This window comes from Pinus tabuliformis, chromosome 2_2 (genome assembly GCF_031772625.1).
Source record: "Pinus tabuliformis cultivar Carrire ecotype Pingquan chromosome 2_2, CPIR1, whole genome shotgun sequence".
In the NCBI taxonomy this organism is placed as follows: Eukaryota; Viridiplantae; Streptophyta; class Pinopsida; order Pinales; family Pinaceae; genus Pinus; species Pinus tabuliformis.
In genome coordinates, this window is record NC_142300.1 from 925,640,437 (window position 1) to 925,653,585 (window position 13,149).

The window sequence follows — 13,149 nt, forward strand, 5'->3', positions numbered from 1 at the left end:
ATTGTCCTCCAAATTCGACATGAAAGATCTTGGTGGTACAAACTATATTTTGGACGTGAAAATTAAAATAGATCGGGTAAAGAAGAAGCTCTAGTTAAACCAGAGGAATTATGTCGACGCAATATTATAGAGGTTTAATATTTAGGATAGCAAACCGGTGAAGGTTCCTATTCCCGTAGGTGTAAAGTTATCTACTGGATAGGGTCCCAAGACACAAGAAGAGGAAGAGGACATGTCCTGTGTTCCATATGTAAGTGTAGAAGGTAGCCTGATGTATGCGATAGTTTATTTTAGACCAGACATTTCACATGCAGTGGGAGTATTGAGCAGGTTTATGTCAAAACTAGTGAAGGAGCATTGAACAATAATGAAGCGGGCTTTCAGGTATTTGCGTGGCACTAGTGATTATGGTTTGTGCTACCAAGGAAGACTAGGATTGAACAGAGTTATGGATATTCGTGGCTTTGTTGATGCAGACTGGAATGGAGATCTGAATCAGAGAAGATCTACAAGTGGGTATGTGTTCAACCTATTTGGAGGTGCAGTCAGTTGGATGAGTAAGAAACAATCTATAGTGGCACTATCAACTACAGAGGCAGAATACATGGCAGCCACTCATGCAAGCAAGAAAGCAGTTTGGTTGTAGAGATTGTGTTCAAGTATGGGGTTAATACAGGGAGCTATAAGGATAGACTGTGACAGCCAAAGTGCAATTTTCTTAGCAAATAACTCTTCTTACTATTTAAAGACAAAGCACATTGATGTTCAGTATCACTTTGTGAGGGATATGATAGAAGACAAAAAGGTGTTTTTGGTAAAGGTGGACACTTTGAAGAACACTGCAGATGCATTGACAAAATTTGTGAGCTTTGATAAGTTCTCTTGGTGTAGAGAAAGAATGGGCATTGCAGGGTTGGATAAATGACTAAGCTTTCATGTAGCCCCCCATGGAAAGAAAACAACAAGTGGGAGAATGTTGGGTTGTGTTATATTCTTTCCACGACTAGCCCCCCTAGCTAAACCGGGGGTTAGAGGGGGGATGGAGACCCCCATTCGTTGCGCCGATATGCAGCGGGGGCGGCAGCCCCCCCTCTACGGGGGGGTTTGATGGGGGCAGTTATCCCCCCTCTGCGGGGTCCGGCGTAGTGCCTTGGAGAATTTTTTTTTTTGTGATCCATGGTTTTGTTCACATTTTTGGGCGCGATGGTTTTCAGTCCATGGTATTGAATTCTTCGACATGTATATATATGTCTTGTAACATTGAAGGAACATAATGAAAAATCAATCTGGTAATCCTGGTTTTGGGATCTAAGGGAAAAGCTCTGTGTATATTTGTTTTATGTGTTATGCTCTCGCTATTGTTTATTTTCTGTGTTTTAGAATTCGTATGCAGGTAATTTTTGTACAGGGTTAAACCCTACATTCTTCTTCTATCCACATTCTAAACATCCGATTAGAACAATTTCCAGATGAGAAGTTGGGAGAACAAGTCATGTGACTTGGTTTCTCTCTACGTGGCACAAGGTATTTTTGGCACAAACCTAAAAATGATCTAACATACATGATATCTCGTCTCAGTTGCACGACATTATTCTTCAAATTAAGTGTCGCTTATACAAAATGGTCCGATCTTCATGCAGTCATGTTAGGATGTCAACCTCCCGATGTTGCAAAACGACAAAAATGGAGGAATAGGTTCAAAATATTCCGTGAAGTTATCTTAGAGAAACACTTGCACTACTGGTACAGGTACACACTCTACCACATTACTTCCGTAATTATTTAAACATCGAACTTCATCTAATGCAAAATTGTCTAACAAAAATGCATACTTCACAGGTATGAATGACAAAATAGAGGATCCACACACAACCATGGTTTCCTTTGGATAGAAAACACACCTAATATTCAAAGTCTTATCTGGGATGACACAAAAGTAGTTGATAATGCTAAGCAATTCTTCAACCAATACATATCATCTTGGAACCCTCGTCTTTCTACACTTTCAAACCAAGCCATTACTCAAGCAAATTTAGAAGACCCTTGCCTATTGTCCACGCCAAATATTTTCAGAATCAATCATTTTAATGATTATGAACAACTCTTCAGTTGCATTGAACGACACACAAGATGCACTGAAAGCACATCCCTAAGAAAGAAAGGCTTCTCATTCGAATGCCGCTATAAAGCACCTTGGGAATTACATCCAAAATCACCCTTGTTAATTGACTCCAATGGCCAAAATACATACACCCCCACTCACAATGATGATCGTCTCAATACCCATAACCCTACCATCGTATCTATTTGGTGCGTTCACTGCTAACCAATACTCTCAATTGATGTCATACAGAGATATATCGTAAAATATGAATCCAAAGCATAAAAGAAATTTGAAAGCTTTCACCACATGCTACATAGAATTGTACTCGCGCTAGCGAATGTTGACCCAACAACATCTGCATTTCGAAAATTCCTTGCAGAAACCCTTATCGATCGTGACATTAGAGCACAGGAAATCTACCATATGCGTCTTCCACAAAAGAATACTACCTCTTCTCCATAGATACATACATCTAATGCCCATATGCCCTAAAATCCACATCACTTATAGCACTGGTAAGATCCTGGTCATATGATCCTCGTTAAAAGACAAACAAATGGAAACTTAGACCTGAAAAAAGAAATTGTTCATGGCATACCATGCTACTCCTCAATAACATCCACGCAATGAAACCTTGCTATAGTGGCTTTTGTCGAGTTGAACTTATGATATACAAACCATTTCGTCATATTGCTCGAGATATAGGAGACTCTATTAAAGAATTCATCACAAACTGGCAAAAGCTTTCATTCTTTATACAAACCTTGGCATCAACACCACATGACACTATCTGATATTGAACCTGTTACAAATGATAACTCAACTATTCATGAAACCCATTCTCCAGACACCATGGACTTAAATAAATGGGAATTACTCTCCCAATTGCACTCTAGAAACAAACTCCTCATAAATGACCCTTACATGCTTGGCCTTCACGGCTTTGATGACAACCATAACTAGACTCATATCAGTATCCCATTAGATCTACAAGAAACAGGAATACAATTCATTGAGAATAACCGCTCTGTCCACCGCATTCTTCAAACACATAAACATATCCCAACAAAACTTAACTCATTATCTCCAATGCAGAGAAAAGTTCTAAATATTTTTTAATCATTTTGCTAAGAAGGATATTTTTCTTGCTCTAAGAATGATAATACAAGGCACTATTGATACTGGAAAATCCCACCTTATAAAGGGCTCAGGACTTTCACTGATCATGTTCCTCGCCCCTATAAGCGTTGCAGCCTTCAACATACACGCATCGACAATCCATGTCGCCCTCCACCTTCCCATAAAGGATCTTATGCCCTTAGAAGGCAATGCTCTTACAACATTCCAAGAAGAACTTAAGCATATCCAGTACATACTAATTGATGAAATGAGTTTCATTGGGCCAAAGCTTCTCAGCCAGATTAAAGAACGTCTCGAGAGACATATCCACTACAAAGCAACACTTCGTTCGATGGTTGTTCAATTATATTAGTTGGTGATCTCGGCTAGTTACTCCCCGTCAAATACATACAACTATATGCAGGACAAGCCACATGAGTGCATTGTGGAACACATTCAAGACAGTGATCACATTAGATAATATTTCGTCAACAAGATAACAACATCGCTAAAGTTACTTTCAGAAACATCATCCAAAACATTAGAAATGCAAATCCAACAATTGACGACTATAACATCCTCATGTCACGAACTGATTCTTTGTCAGAAGATGAAATACATTCTTTCCATGATTCCATGTATCTATTTCCAACCAATGCTCAAACATTGGTCCATAATAAGCAAATGATAAAATCCTTAAATGCTTTTGTCGCAAGATTCATCACAGAAGACGACAATACATATTCAAGTCTTTCCACAAAAGGCGAACAACTTGAGTGAATTGTCTTGCTATGCAAAGGCCAAAAAATGATGCTAACTTCCAACTTTTGGGTTTCGGCCGGACTTGTTAATGGTTCCCTCGAGGAAATTATATCCATCTTTTATAAAGAATCAATTGTACCTCCACAACTTCCAACATTTGTTGTCGTAGTTTTTCCCAAATACATTGGGCCTCCTTGGGATGAAAGAAATCTCACTCACTTTTCTATTCCAACAATAAAAATAAATGGACGTACACAAATTCCAATAAAAATAGGTTGGGCATTAACTATACATAAATTTTACAGTGTGACATTGCCAAAAGTAACAAACATTGGAAAAATTGAACATCAAGGTCTCACATTCACAACAATTTCAAGAGTCTATTCTCTACAAGATCTCTGAATTTGCCCTACATTCACTTTAGATTGTTACATGAAAATGAAAGACAACAAAAATATTGCTCTCAGAAAACATGCAAAAGAAATTCTTTGTTCAATGCCTCCAGACAACTTGCTCCAATCCATATGTTAACATCTACAAGAGGTTTTCCATAATTATTAAGCTCAATCTATTTTTATCACATATATTTTCGATCTATTAGTCAAATTTAATCATTATTAATACATGGTTACAAATATTACATTGTTATTATATTTTTAACTACTTACTTCTAACATTATTTGTCTTCTGAAACAAGACGTATGAACTCGTAGATATCGCAACTATATAGTTACTAAAAATATATTTTAAAACGTATAATCTACATACATGAATGTGACAAAATGCGAAAAATATGAACTAGCTAGCAATCAAGAAATATGCATCTTCAATTACGCATAAATCTTCAATGGTGTTCAATGTGCCATCGTTCCTCTTGCATTTTCAACTAGAAATATCGAAATTTCCATGACAAAAGTAAATTCATTTTCATTCACTCCAATTTCATTATAACACGATTTGCATGCAAACTCATTATAATCAATTTTAACAGTTAGATTCCATATTTAAAATAATAAAAATTCTTCTATATATTTTGAACGAAATATTCTTTTTGCGGGTTAGTTATTACTTCTTCGACTCTCATTTCTTCAACAAATTGTGATGCAATCTACTACTTGTAATTTTCTATTGGAACTTAAAAAAACATCTATGAAAATCAAGAGGCAATCTATGTTAAAAACATTATACAATCTATAAATTTCACATAATGTAAATCATTTACCTTTATTTTCTACCTTTACATAAAATCTTGTTTATTAATTATTATTTTCAATGACTATTTACATGTGACGATTCTTTTTGAATTTATGCTTTAGGCATTTCTTTTCTTTTACAAAGTATACAAATGCTAACCTATAAAACTAATAAATTAACAAAAACTTACAAACAAACAAAAGAACGAAAAAAGTAATGTTAACTATTTTCTTTAGTTTCCTTTTTTCCTTTTTAATTCGTGCACATTGTAAACGTGCCATCTACCTCACCAAGATGTTTAGACAAGGTATGCTTCCTATGACATGGGAAGCGTGCTTATCTAACTCACCACAAAATGTTGGGGTTAAGATCGAGTAAAGTTCAAATCATTGTCTACATAGTGTTTAAATGATTTTCTTGGGGGATAGATTCTGGGTCATACAAGCTTCTACTCAATTCTGGATAACAGTCTAGGGTGGGGCATTTATGCTTATGTAAAACAAATCATTCTTCAGATAAAATAATGTTTAAATGATTTTCTTCGGGAATAGATTCTGGGCCAAGTTTCTACTCAATTCTGGATAACAGTCTAGTGTGCTCAAGCAATTTATGTTTAATGTAAAACATTTCTCTAAATGAAAATATTCTGTTTTTTTCTTGAATTTCTTGCAAACATATTTGAGTTTACAGTTACAAAAAACATCAACTCAAAGCTACTAAATAAACAAAAATGGCATTGTTACGGTTCTATGTCTTAGCTTTACAGTTAAAAAATACATTAACTCAAAGCTACCAAATAAACAAAAATGACATTGTTTTTTGGTAAATAAGTAAGAATTTGAACAAGTGACATATTCAAAGAGAACTTTACCAATGCACTCATTCACCGTCAATCTAAAGCCCCGATCAGCATTACTACTATTCTATATTTTAAAATTTTAATTGAAATTTAACAAAAATAATTATTACTTAAATTATATTTTTAAATATAAAACTCAAAAATCTTTCGCACAAAATTCATAATTTTAACAAATTTATATATATAAATTACGGCAAGAATTATATATATTTATTTATTAGATAGTAGTCTATGTATCTTTGGTAAGATAACTTATGAAAGTGGATTATGGCACTTCTAAAGCAATGTTTAGCTATATATATCACTTTATATGATGATTTTATATATTTTTATTAGATGGTTTTCTATCTTGGTCAGATAACTTATGAATATAGATTAGGGCACTTTTAAAGCAATGTTTAGCATTTTATTAAACATATTTCTATATATTAAATCAACCAATTAAAACATTCGGATTCTGAAAAAACATAACCAACCTTCATAAACTGTGACCTTAAATGATACAATTGTGGCAAAGTTCAAATGCATTGCGAAGCATGTGCTATACGTCTTGGAAAAAAGTTCTCTGAAAACCCAAATGAGTGTTCTGTAATGTGACCATAAAATAATGTAAATTCATGGAAAGAAAATTGCGTGAGCTGCTGTTAGTAATGGAGGATGGGATGTAGGTTACCTTCACCTCCCATGTACAGAACATGGTCAATGTATAGAGCGTTTGATTTCTAAAGGGGATAAGTCATCTTCATTTGGATGAGAGTCAGGCAGGGGGTGCTCAGCCTGTAATCTTTCTTTGTTGAGGGTGCTTCTCTATGGGGTAAATTCACTCTATAAACCTGGCTTTCCGGATGATTTTCATTTCTGGAATAAGAATGGAATAAGACTAAGACTCTATAAACCTGGCCTTCTGGATGATTTTCATTTTTGGAATAGGACTATTTTCTGTTTTCTCTATTGTACACCATAAGAAGATCCTACTGTATGCCGTGACCGAATAAATTCTTCTTGGCTCAAGCTTACTCACTAGACTCCTTTCGGTAAACAAGAGACTTAGCCAATCCCTGCCATGCCTTATAGCCAGTCCAGTTTTATCCGCTCTGTTTCCCTTTTCATTCCCCTTGAATTGTCTTGATCCTGAATCTTTCGGTACAATTCCCACACTAAGGAAGTCCGCATTCTGGGATACGCGCTTTGAGTTCAAGCCGCAACTGCCAACATTAATGAAAAAAAAAAAAAAAAAAAAAATTATTATTATTAGTCATTATTTCCACAAGCTAATGTCCAAAATCTATTTTTCCTCTGTGTAGGGTTTGAATGGCAAAAAAAAACACTGTATTTTAACAAGAATGTTTGTTTTTCTGAAAGATATGGAAATTAAAATCCAACAAGGATTTTTGTAAATTTAAATTACAGTTGTTAAACGTTAAAAGTTTAATTCTTTTAGATATTTTTGAGAGTGTTGAATCCATTTCCACCATCAAAAACACCATTCAAAACACTACCCCTACAAAAAAAAATTTGAAATTGTTTTGCCCAAATTCCAATCACTATTAACTAACTATCCAAACAATTCCATGTAAAAAAATGTAAATATACGCTCCACGCTACTCTAGTAATGGCAGAGCCATTGGCATCATCAATGACTTCTTCTTTCCCAGATTTATCCTTAAAAATCTCCAAATTATACAGCAATCCTTTTGCTTTAGAACGTATCGGAACCAAGAAATTAATGGCAGCTATTACCAGAAAACAACACGCTAAAGGGGTTTAACAAAAAAAAACCAATGCGTTACCTGTGGACGAGATAGTAGACTGAAAAGAAAGAAAAACCCAATTGAAATGTCCATAAAATAGCGTAATCCTCAATCCTTCCCGAAACAGAAATTAATGGAAAAAATAACCAGAGACCGAAACTAATGGGAGAAATTAATGGCAGAGATAAACAGAGACCAGAGACCAAAACTACTTAGAGACCAGAGACCAAAACTACTTGGAGTTCACGAAAAGACCGCTGCAAAGGTATTTATAATATGTTCATGGGTTATAATGAGGTATTTATAATATCTTCATGGGTTATAATAAGTTGAGAGGTTGTACAAATCAAGATTTGCTTCACCATTAAAACAGTGAGAACTAACCTTTGAAAAAATTCTCAATAGTTTAACAATGGATCTGACCATACAAAAGATCTCAATAGTTTAACCATCCATCTGACCATAGAAAAGAGTGCAGAATGGCAGCTGGGAGTTTTCTGAAAGTGTAAAGCGTAATAAATTAGAATAATTCAAACAAAACATATTCACTTCCAAAATAGTTTAACAACGGATCTGACCATACAAAAGATCTCAATAGTTTAACCATGGATCTGACCATACAAAAGAGTGCAGAGTGGCAGCTGGGGAGTTTTCTCGAAGTGTAAAACCTAATAAATTAGAATAATTCAAACAAAATATATTCACTTCCAAAATAGTTTAACAATGCATCTGACCATACAAAAGATCTCAATAGTTTAACCATGGATCTGACCATACAAAAGAGTGCCACTCAGTTTAACCATGGATCTGACCATACAAAAGATCTCAATAGTTTAACCATGGATCTGACCATACAAAAGATCTCAATAGTTTGTGCAGAGTGGCAGCTAGGGAGTTTTCTCAAAGTGTAAAGCCTAATAACTTAGAATAATTCAAACAAAATATACACTTCCAAAAGACAACTCTGCCGGCATCATCTGGGTCGATCATGATTTGATAATGGCAATGGCGGATGTACTGTTTCCCAAAACACAGATCAGTTTGAATACTTGACGACGAGCTCCTCTAGAACATCTTCTCTATGTCTGCCAAAAACTCTAATGCATGCCTCCCTGGCTTGCTCTAATGCATATTTTATAATAGCTGCGTCTTTTTCATCCTCCATCCAACGCTGAGCTCCCTTAATCGCCCGGGCTGCCATGACCAGAGTTCGAACGTCCCCGGGCACAGTGTTTTGAATGGCCTGCATAACTTTCTCCCCAGAATGAACACCATCCTCCACAAACATTGTGGGGAAAAACATATTCGACTGCATACCTGCAAAATATGCAGACGCAAAAGACGCAAGAATCCAATTCTTCTCTTCTTCCGTTTTCAACAGAGGAAAATCCCTAATAATCTCCTCTGCTTCTACAAAAAGCTTTGCAAATTCTGCACATGCCGGAAGATCCGACTCAAAGCTCTCTTGAGACCTTGCAGCATTGCTTTCCTCCAAGGCTTTGTCATGCAGTTCGTCGAACCGTGCTGTTATAGGATCCAGGGCTGCCTTAATAGAGAGCTCCAAAATGCATCTCCTGCACTTGCACTCAAAACCCCAGTTCTCGCACCTACCTTGGCGCTGCGGCAAGGGCAGGAGTATATCGAAATAGGGAAACGTGATCTCTTCTCCTCGCTTGATGGGCTTGCAGGCATGAATAAACATTGCGCTCCCCATTTCCAGCCTACTTGAGTTCGGCAGGCAGGAATGATTAATGAACGACGGCAGTAACCAGAGACCGCTAAAATCCTGGCCTCGCTGGACGAATTTGGCTATATCTATTTTCGATTTTGAAGCAAATGTCTGTTCCGCTCCACCGAAAGAGTTCAGAGCTATAATATCTCGTATGCGTTTAACATCTACCTGCAATTTTTCTTCTTCTTCTTCTTGTCGTCTGGACAAATGGCCATCCATCTGAAACAATTCAACGGCCGGAACATCTAGGCTACCGGGCGCCGAGGAACCAGCTAAACTATAAAGCTTCCGGAGCAATATCTGCGACTTCATGGCAGCAGAGACGACCGCGGCAACAAGATCCTCTTGAGAAGCCCTATTAATTTTGCCCCTGTGGTCCACATTCAACACAGTGGCAGAGGTGCTATGGACGTCCTCATAACCAACTGCAACGGCGTTACTTACCAGCAAAAGCTGCCCGGTGCTTATTTCTTGCGTGGCGTAAAGCCCCCGGCCGCTGCCATTTTGGGTCATCTTGATCTCTACGGGACCAACGAAATCGGCGACATCCGGAGGAGGGCCGCAACCGAGCAGCCAGTCCGAGATGTCATACTTGCCATTCCGGTTCTGGGCGTACAAAGTCCTCGCCCTGTGAAGGGCGTCTTGTATCTCCCTCTGTCCAGGGCTAGCCTTGTTGGCATTCTCCAAACTTTTGCAAGCCTCCGCATACTGCCTCATGCCGAGCAGAGCGCGGCCTCTCCTATAGAGCGCTTTGAGATGGCCGGAATCGATCCCAAGGGCCTTGTCGGAATCTTCTAGCGCCAGCTCAAATTCCCTCACCTGAAGCCTTGTTTCCGCTCGGTTGGAATACGCGAGGAGGAGGCAGGTCTTCATATCATTATTGTCATTAGAGGACCTCTGCTTGAGCTGAAGCAGAGCTGCATCGATACATTTCGTATAATATTCAGCCGCTGCGTCCCATTCTTTGTCTCTGAAGCAGCTGTTGCCCTTCTTCCTCACTTCCTCCACATCGACATACGGCAGGTTCTCCGCCCGCTTCTCCTTCTGTGGCACCAGCATCTCGACATTGGCAGGGTTATCGACACGTATGGCAAGGCTACTGTCGGCGGCGCGCTTAAAATAGGGCTCCCTGATGGCCACCTTGGCTCCCTTTGGGTAAAGCCTCTCGATGTTCGCCTGCGAATGAGCAGCATTGTAAATTGCCAGCCTGACGGCCAAACCCTTATCATCCTCGATCACAGTCATGATACCGCTTATCCTGAAGGCCTCAGCGCAGAGGGTCCCGTAAACCACCCGGCCTTTGTGGACTTCCCCAACTTTCAACTCGTTGAAGGAAATAGGGATCAGCCTTTCCAGCGGAACTGAACAAGCTGCGCCGCCGCCGCTGCCTGACAAATGCAACTGAAAATTCGTTCCTGCTCCGACTCGCTGACGACCGAATTCGTGAAGTTGGAGGAGAGTTTTCTTGTCGAATTTCTCGGAGGCATATTTCGCAGAACTAAACTGGGCCATCAACTGGTTTAAGTTCTCCATTCTTCCTCGTTCCATCAACTGGTTTATGTTCTCCATTCTTCCTTCTTCCATAAGCGAGGTCATCAGCTGATTTAAGTGCTCCATTCCTCTTTCTTACCAGTCTTCTTCTTCGGTGCGAACTATACAACCATCGCCACCACCGCCTTTGCCTTTCCGGTTTTACAGAATTCTCAAATATTCAACACGAACAGCCCTGAAACACTATACATAACCCTAACCCGTACTAGTGACAGTTCAAAATTAAAAGCGTAATGGCGTTCATTGGTCAGGGATTTTAATTGGGCATCCAACACACTATTTTTGAGTGGGCTATGTTTGGAATTCAGCCGATATCGTCGCCACTGTTACCACGAATCTCTCTGATTTCAAATGAGTGTGAAGTGTTGGGTTCTGGAAAAAGCAAAAAGCGAAAAAATTGCTTTTTCGTAGTTCTTGTTGTTTTCGCTCTTTGCTTTTTCCAGGACCCAAAAACTTAAAAAGCTCATTTGAAATGAGAGAGATTCGTGGCAGGGTTGGAATTTGACGGGAAAATACCTGTCAGAAGGCATTTTGACCGTAAAATACGTTTAATAATTTTACATTGCGGTTTTATATGATGTGTTTCGAAACTCATAGAACGTCAAAGTTCCAGAACGTTTTTTTGATGGTTTAATTTTTTACAAAAACGTTTTTATACATAATCACCTATTGACAGCGCCTAACCAGCATACCATAGGGTATTCAATGCGTTAGGAGATGCATGGGAGATAGCCCGCTAACACGCGGCAGCGCCTAACCAGCATACCATAGAGTATTCAATGCGCCGGGAGATGCACGAGAGATAGCCCGGTAACACGCGAATCTCGCCACTAAATAAGAAAGGGGAATCCGCGTGTTAGCAGACTATCTCCCCTGCATCTCCGGGCGCATTGAATACCCTATGATACGCTGATTAGGCCCTGCCATCACCTATTTACCCAGATTTTCCACAGCTGCCCCCTCTCAGGTTCTGGCAGGCTCCAACTCTTCGATGCAATTTGACGGGCTCCAACTTTTGCGGAGGTGTATTTTTATTAGTTTTTTGTGCTTTTTTAGCGGGAAACAGCTTGTGTTTTTAAATTTTTGTTGATGTGTATTTTTATTAGAAACATTTTGTAATATGTTATTTATTTTTTATTATTAAAAAAAAATCAGAAATTATATTTAATTACATTTAATTGCAAGATGGTGTTTATTATTGATCAATTATTTTATTTTTAAATATTGTAACGAAATCTATTTATTTATTTTTATTTTTTCATTTTTTTTTCAAAATTATATTTTTTAACCATTAAATTTCTTAACTTTTTTTTTAATTGTGTTTACATGAAAAGTAAGCATAGTTTATTTTGAAGTGACAACTACCAGGGGAAGCAACATCTCTTTAATTGTATTGAAATGAAGCAAGTATGATTTATTATGTAGTTGGTTTAAAGTGCCAATTATGAGATGATTAACTTGCCCTGATTTATTATAATGTTGTGATTAAATCCCAATTGAGGTGATAAATTTTACTAGCTTTTTGTTTTTATTTTTAGGTTAATTGTTTAATTTAAATTTTACTAAACATTTGGGAATAAAATTTGGAAAAAATTAAAAATAATTTTAGTTCTAATTAATATTAGTGTATCAAGAGATTCTCAATTAAATTTAGTTTCAATTTGATATGAGTTGTAATTATGGCTAAGAAATAGTTAAATGAAAGAAAGGAGTTGAAAGTGTTATTCAAATGTAAGAGAAGGAAAATGAGTGAAAATGTGTTTGAGGAGGAAAATGAGTGAAAATGTGTTTGAGGAATAGAGTATAAAGTGTATATTATAGAATTTTATGAGATATTATTTTACATAAAAATCAGGGGGAAAAAAGAATTCCAACATCTTAAATATGTTAAAAATTTAGGATGTAAAATGGGATAAATTTACATACGCTACATTTTTGAGGAAGTATATCAATCTATGCTCTAAAGTGATGAGAACTTAACACATAAAACAAACAAATAGTTAAATGAAAGAAAGGAGTTGAAAGTGTTATTCAAATGTAAGAGAAGGAAAATGAGTGAAAATGTGTTTGAGGAGGA

At 37.3% G+C, this 13,149-nt stretch overlaps 1 protein-coding gene across 1 annotated transcript; it reads right to left on the bottom strand.

The window, feature by feature from the left end:
• Window positions 1-8,519: 8,519 nt before the first annotated feature.
• LOC149196108 (methyltransferase FGSG_00040-like) lies at window positions 8,520-11,526 on the bottom strand. Its single transcript, XM_089409047.1, has one exon. It carries the CDS (start codon window positions 11,136-11,138, stop codon window positions 8,826-8,828), a length of 2,313 nt encoding a protein of 770 aa, XP_089265173.1. The 5' UTR covers window positions 11,139-11,526; the 3' UTR covers window positions 8,520-8,825.
• Window positions 11,527-13,149: the final 1,623 nt, after the last annotated feature.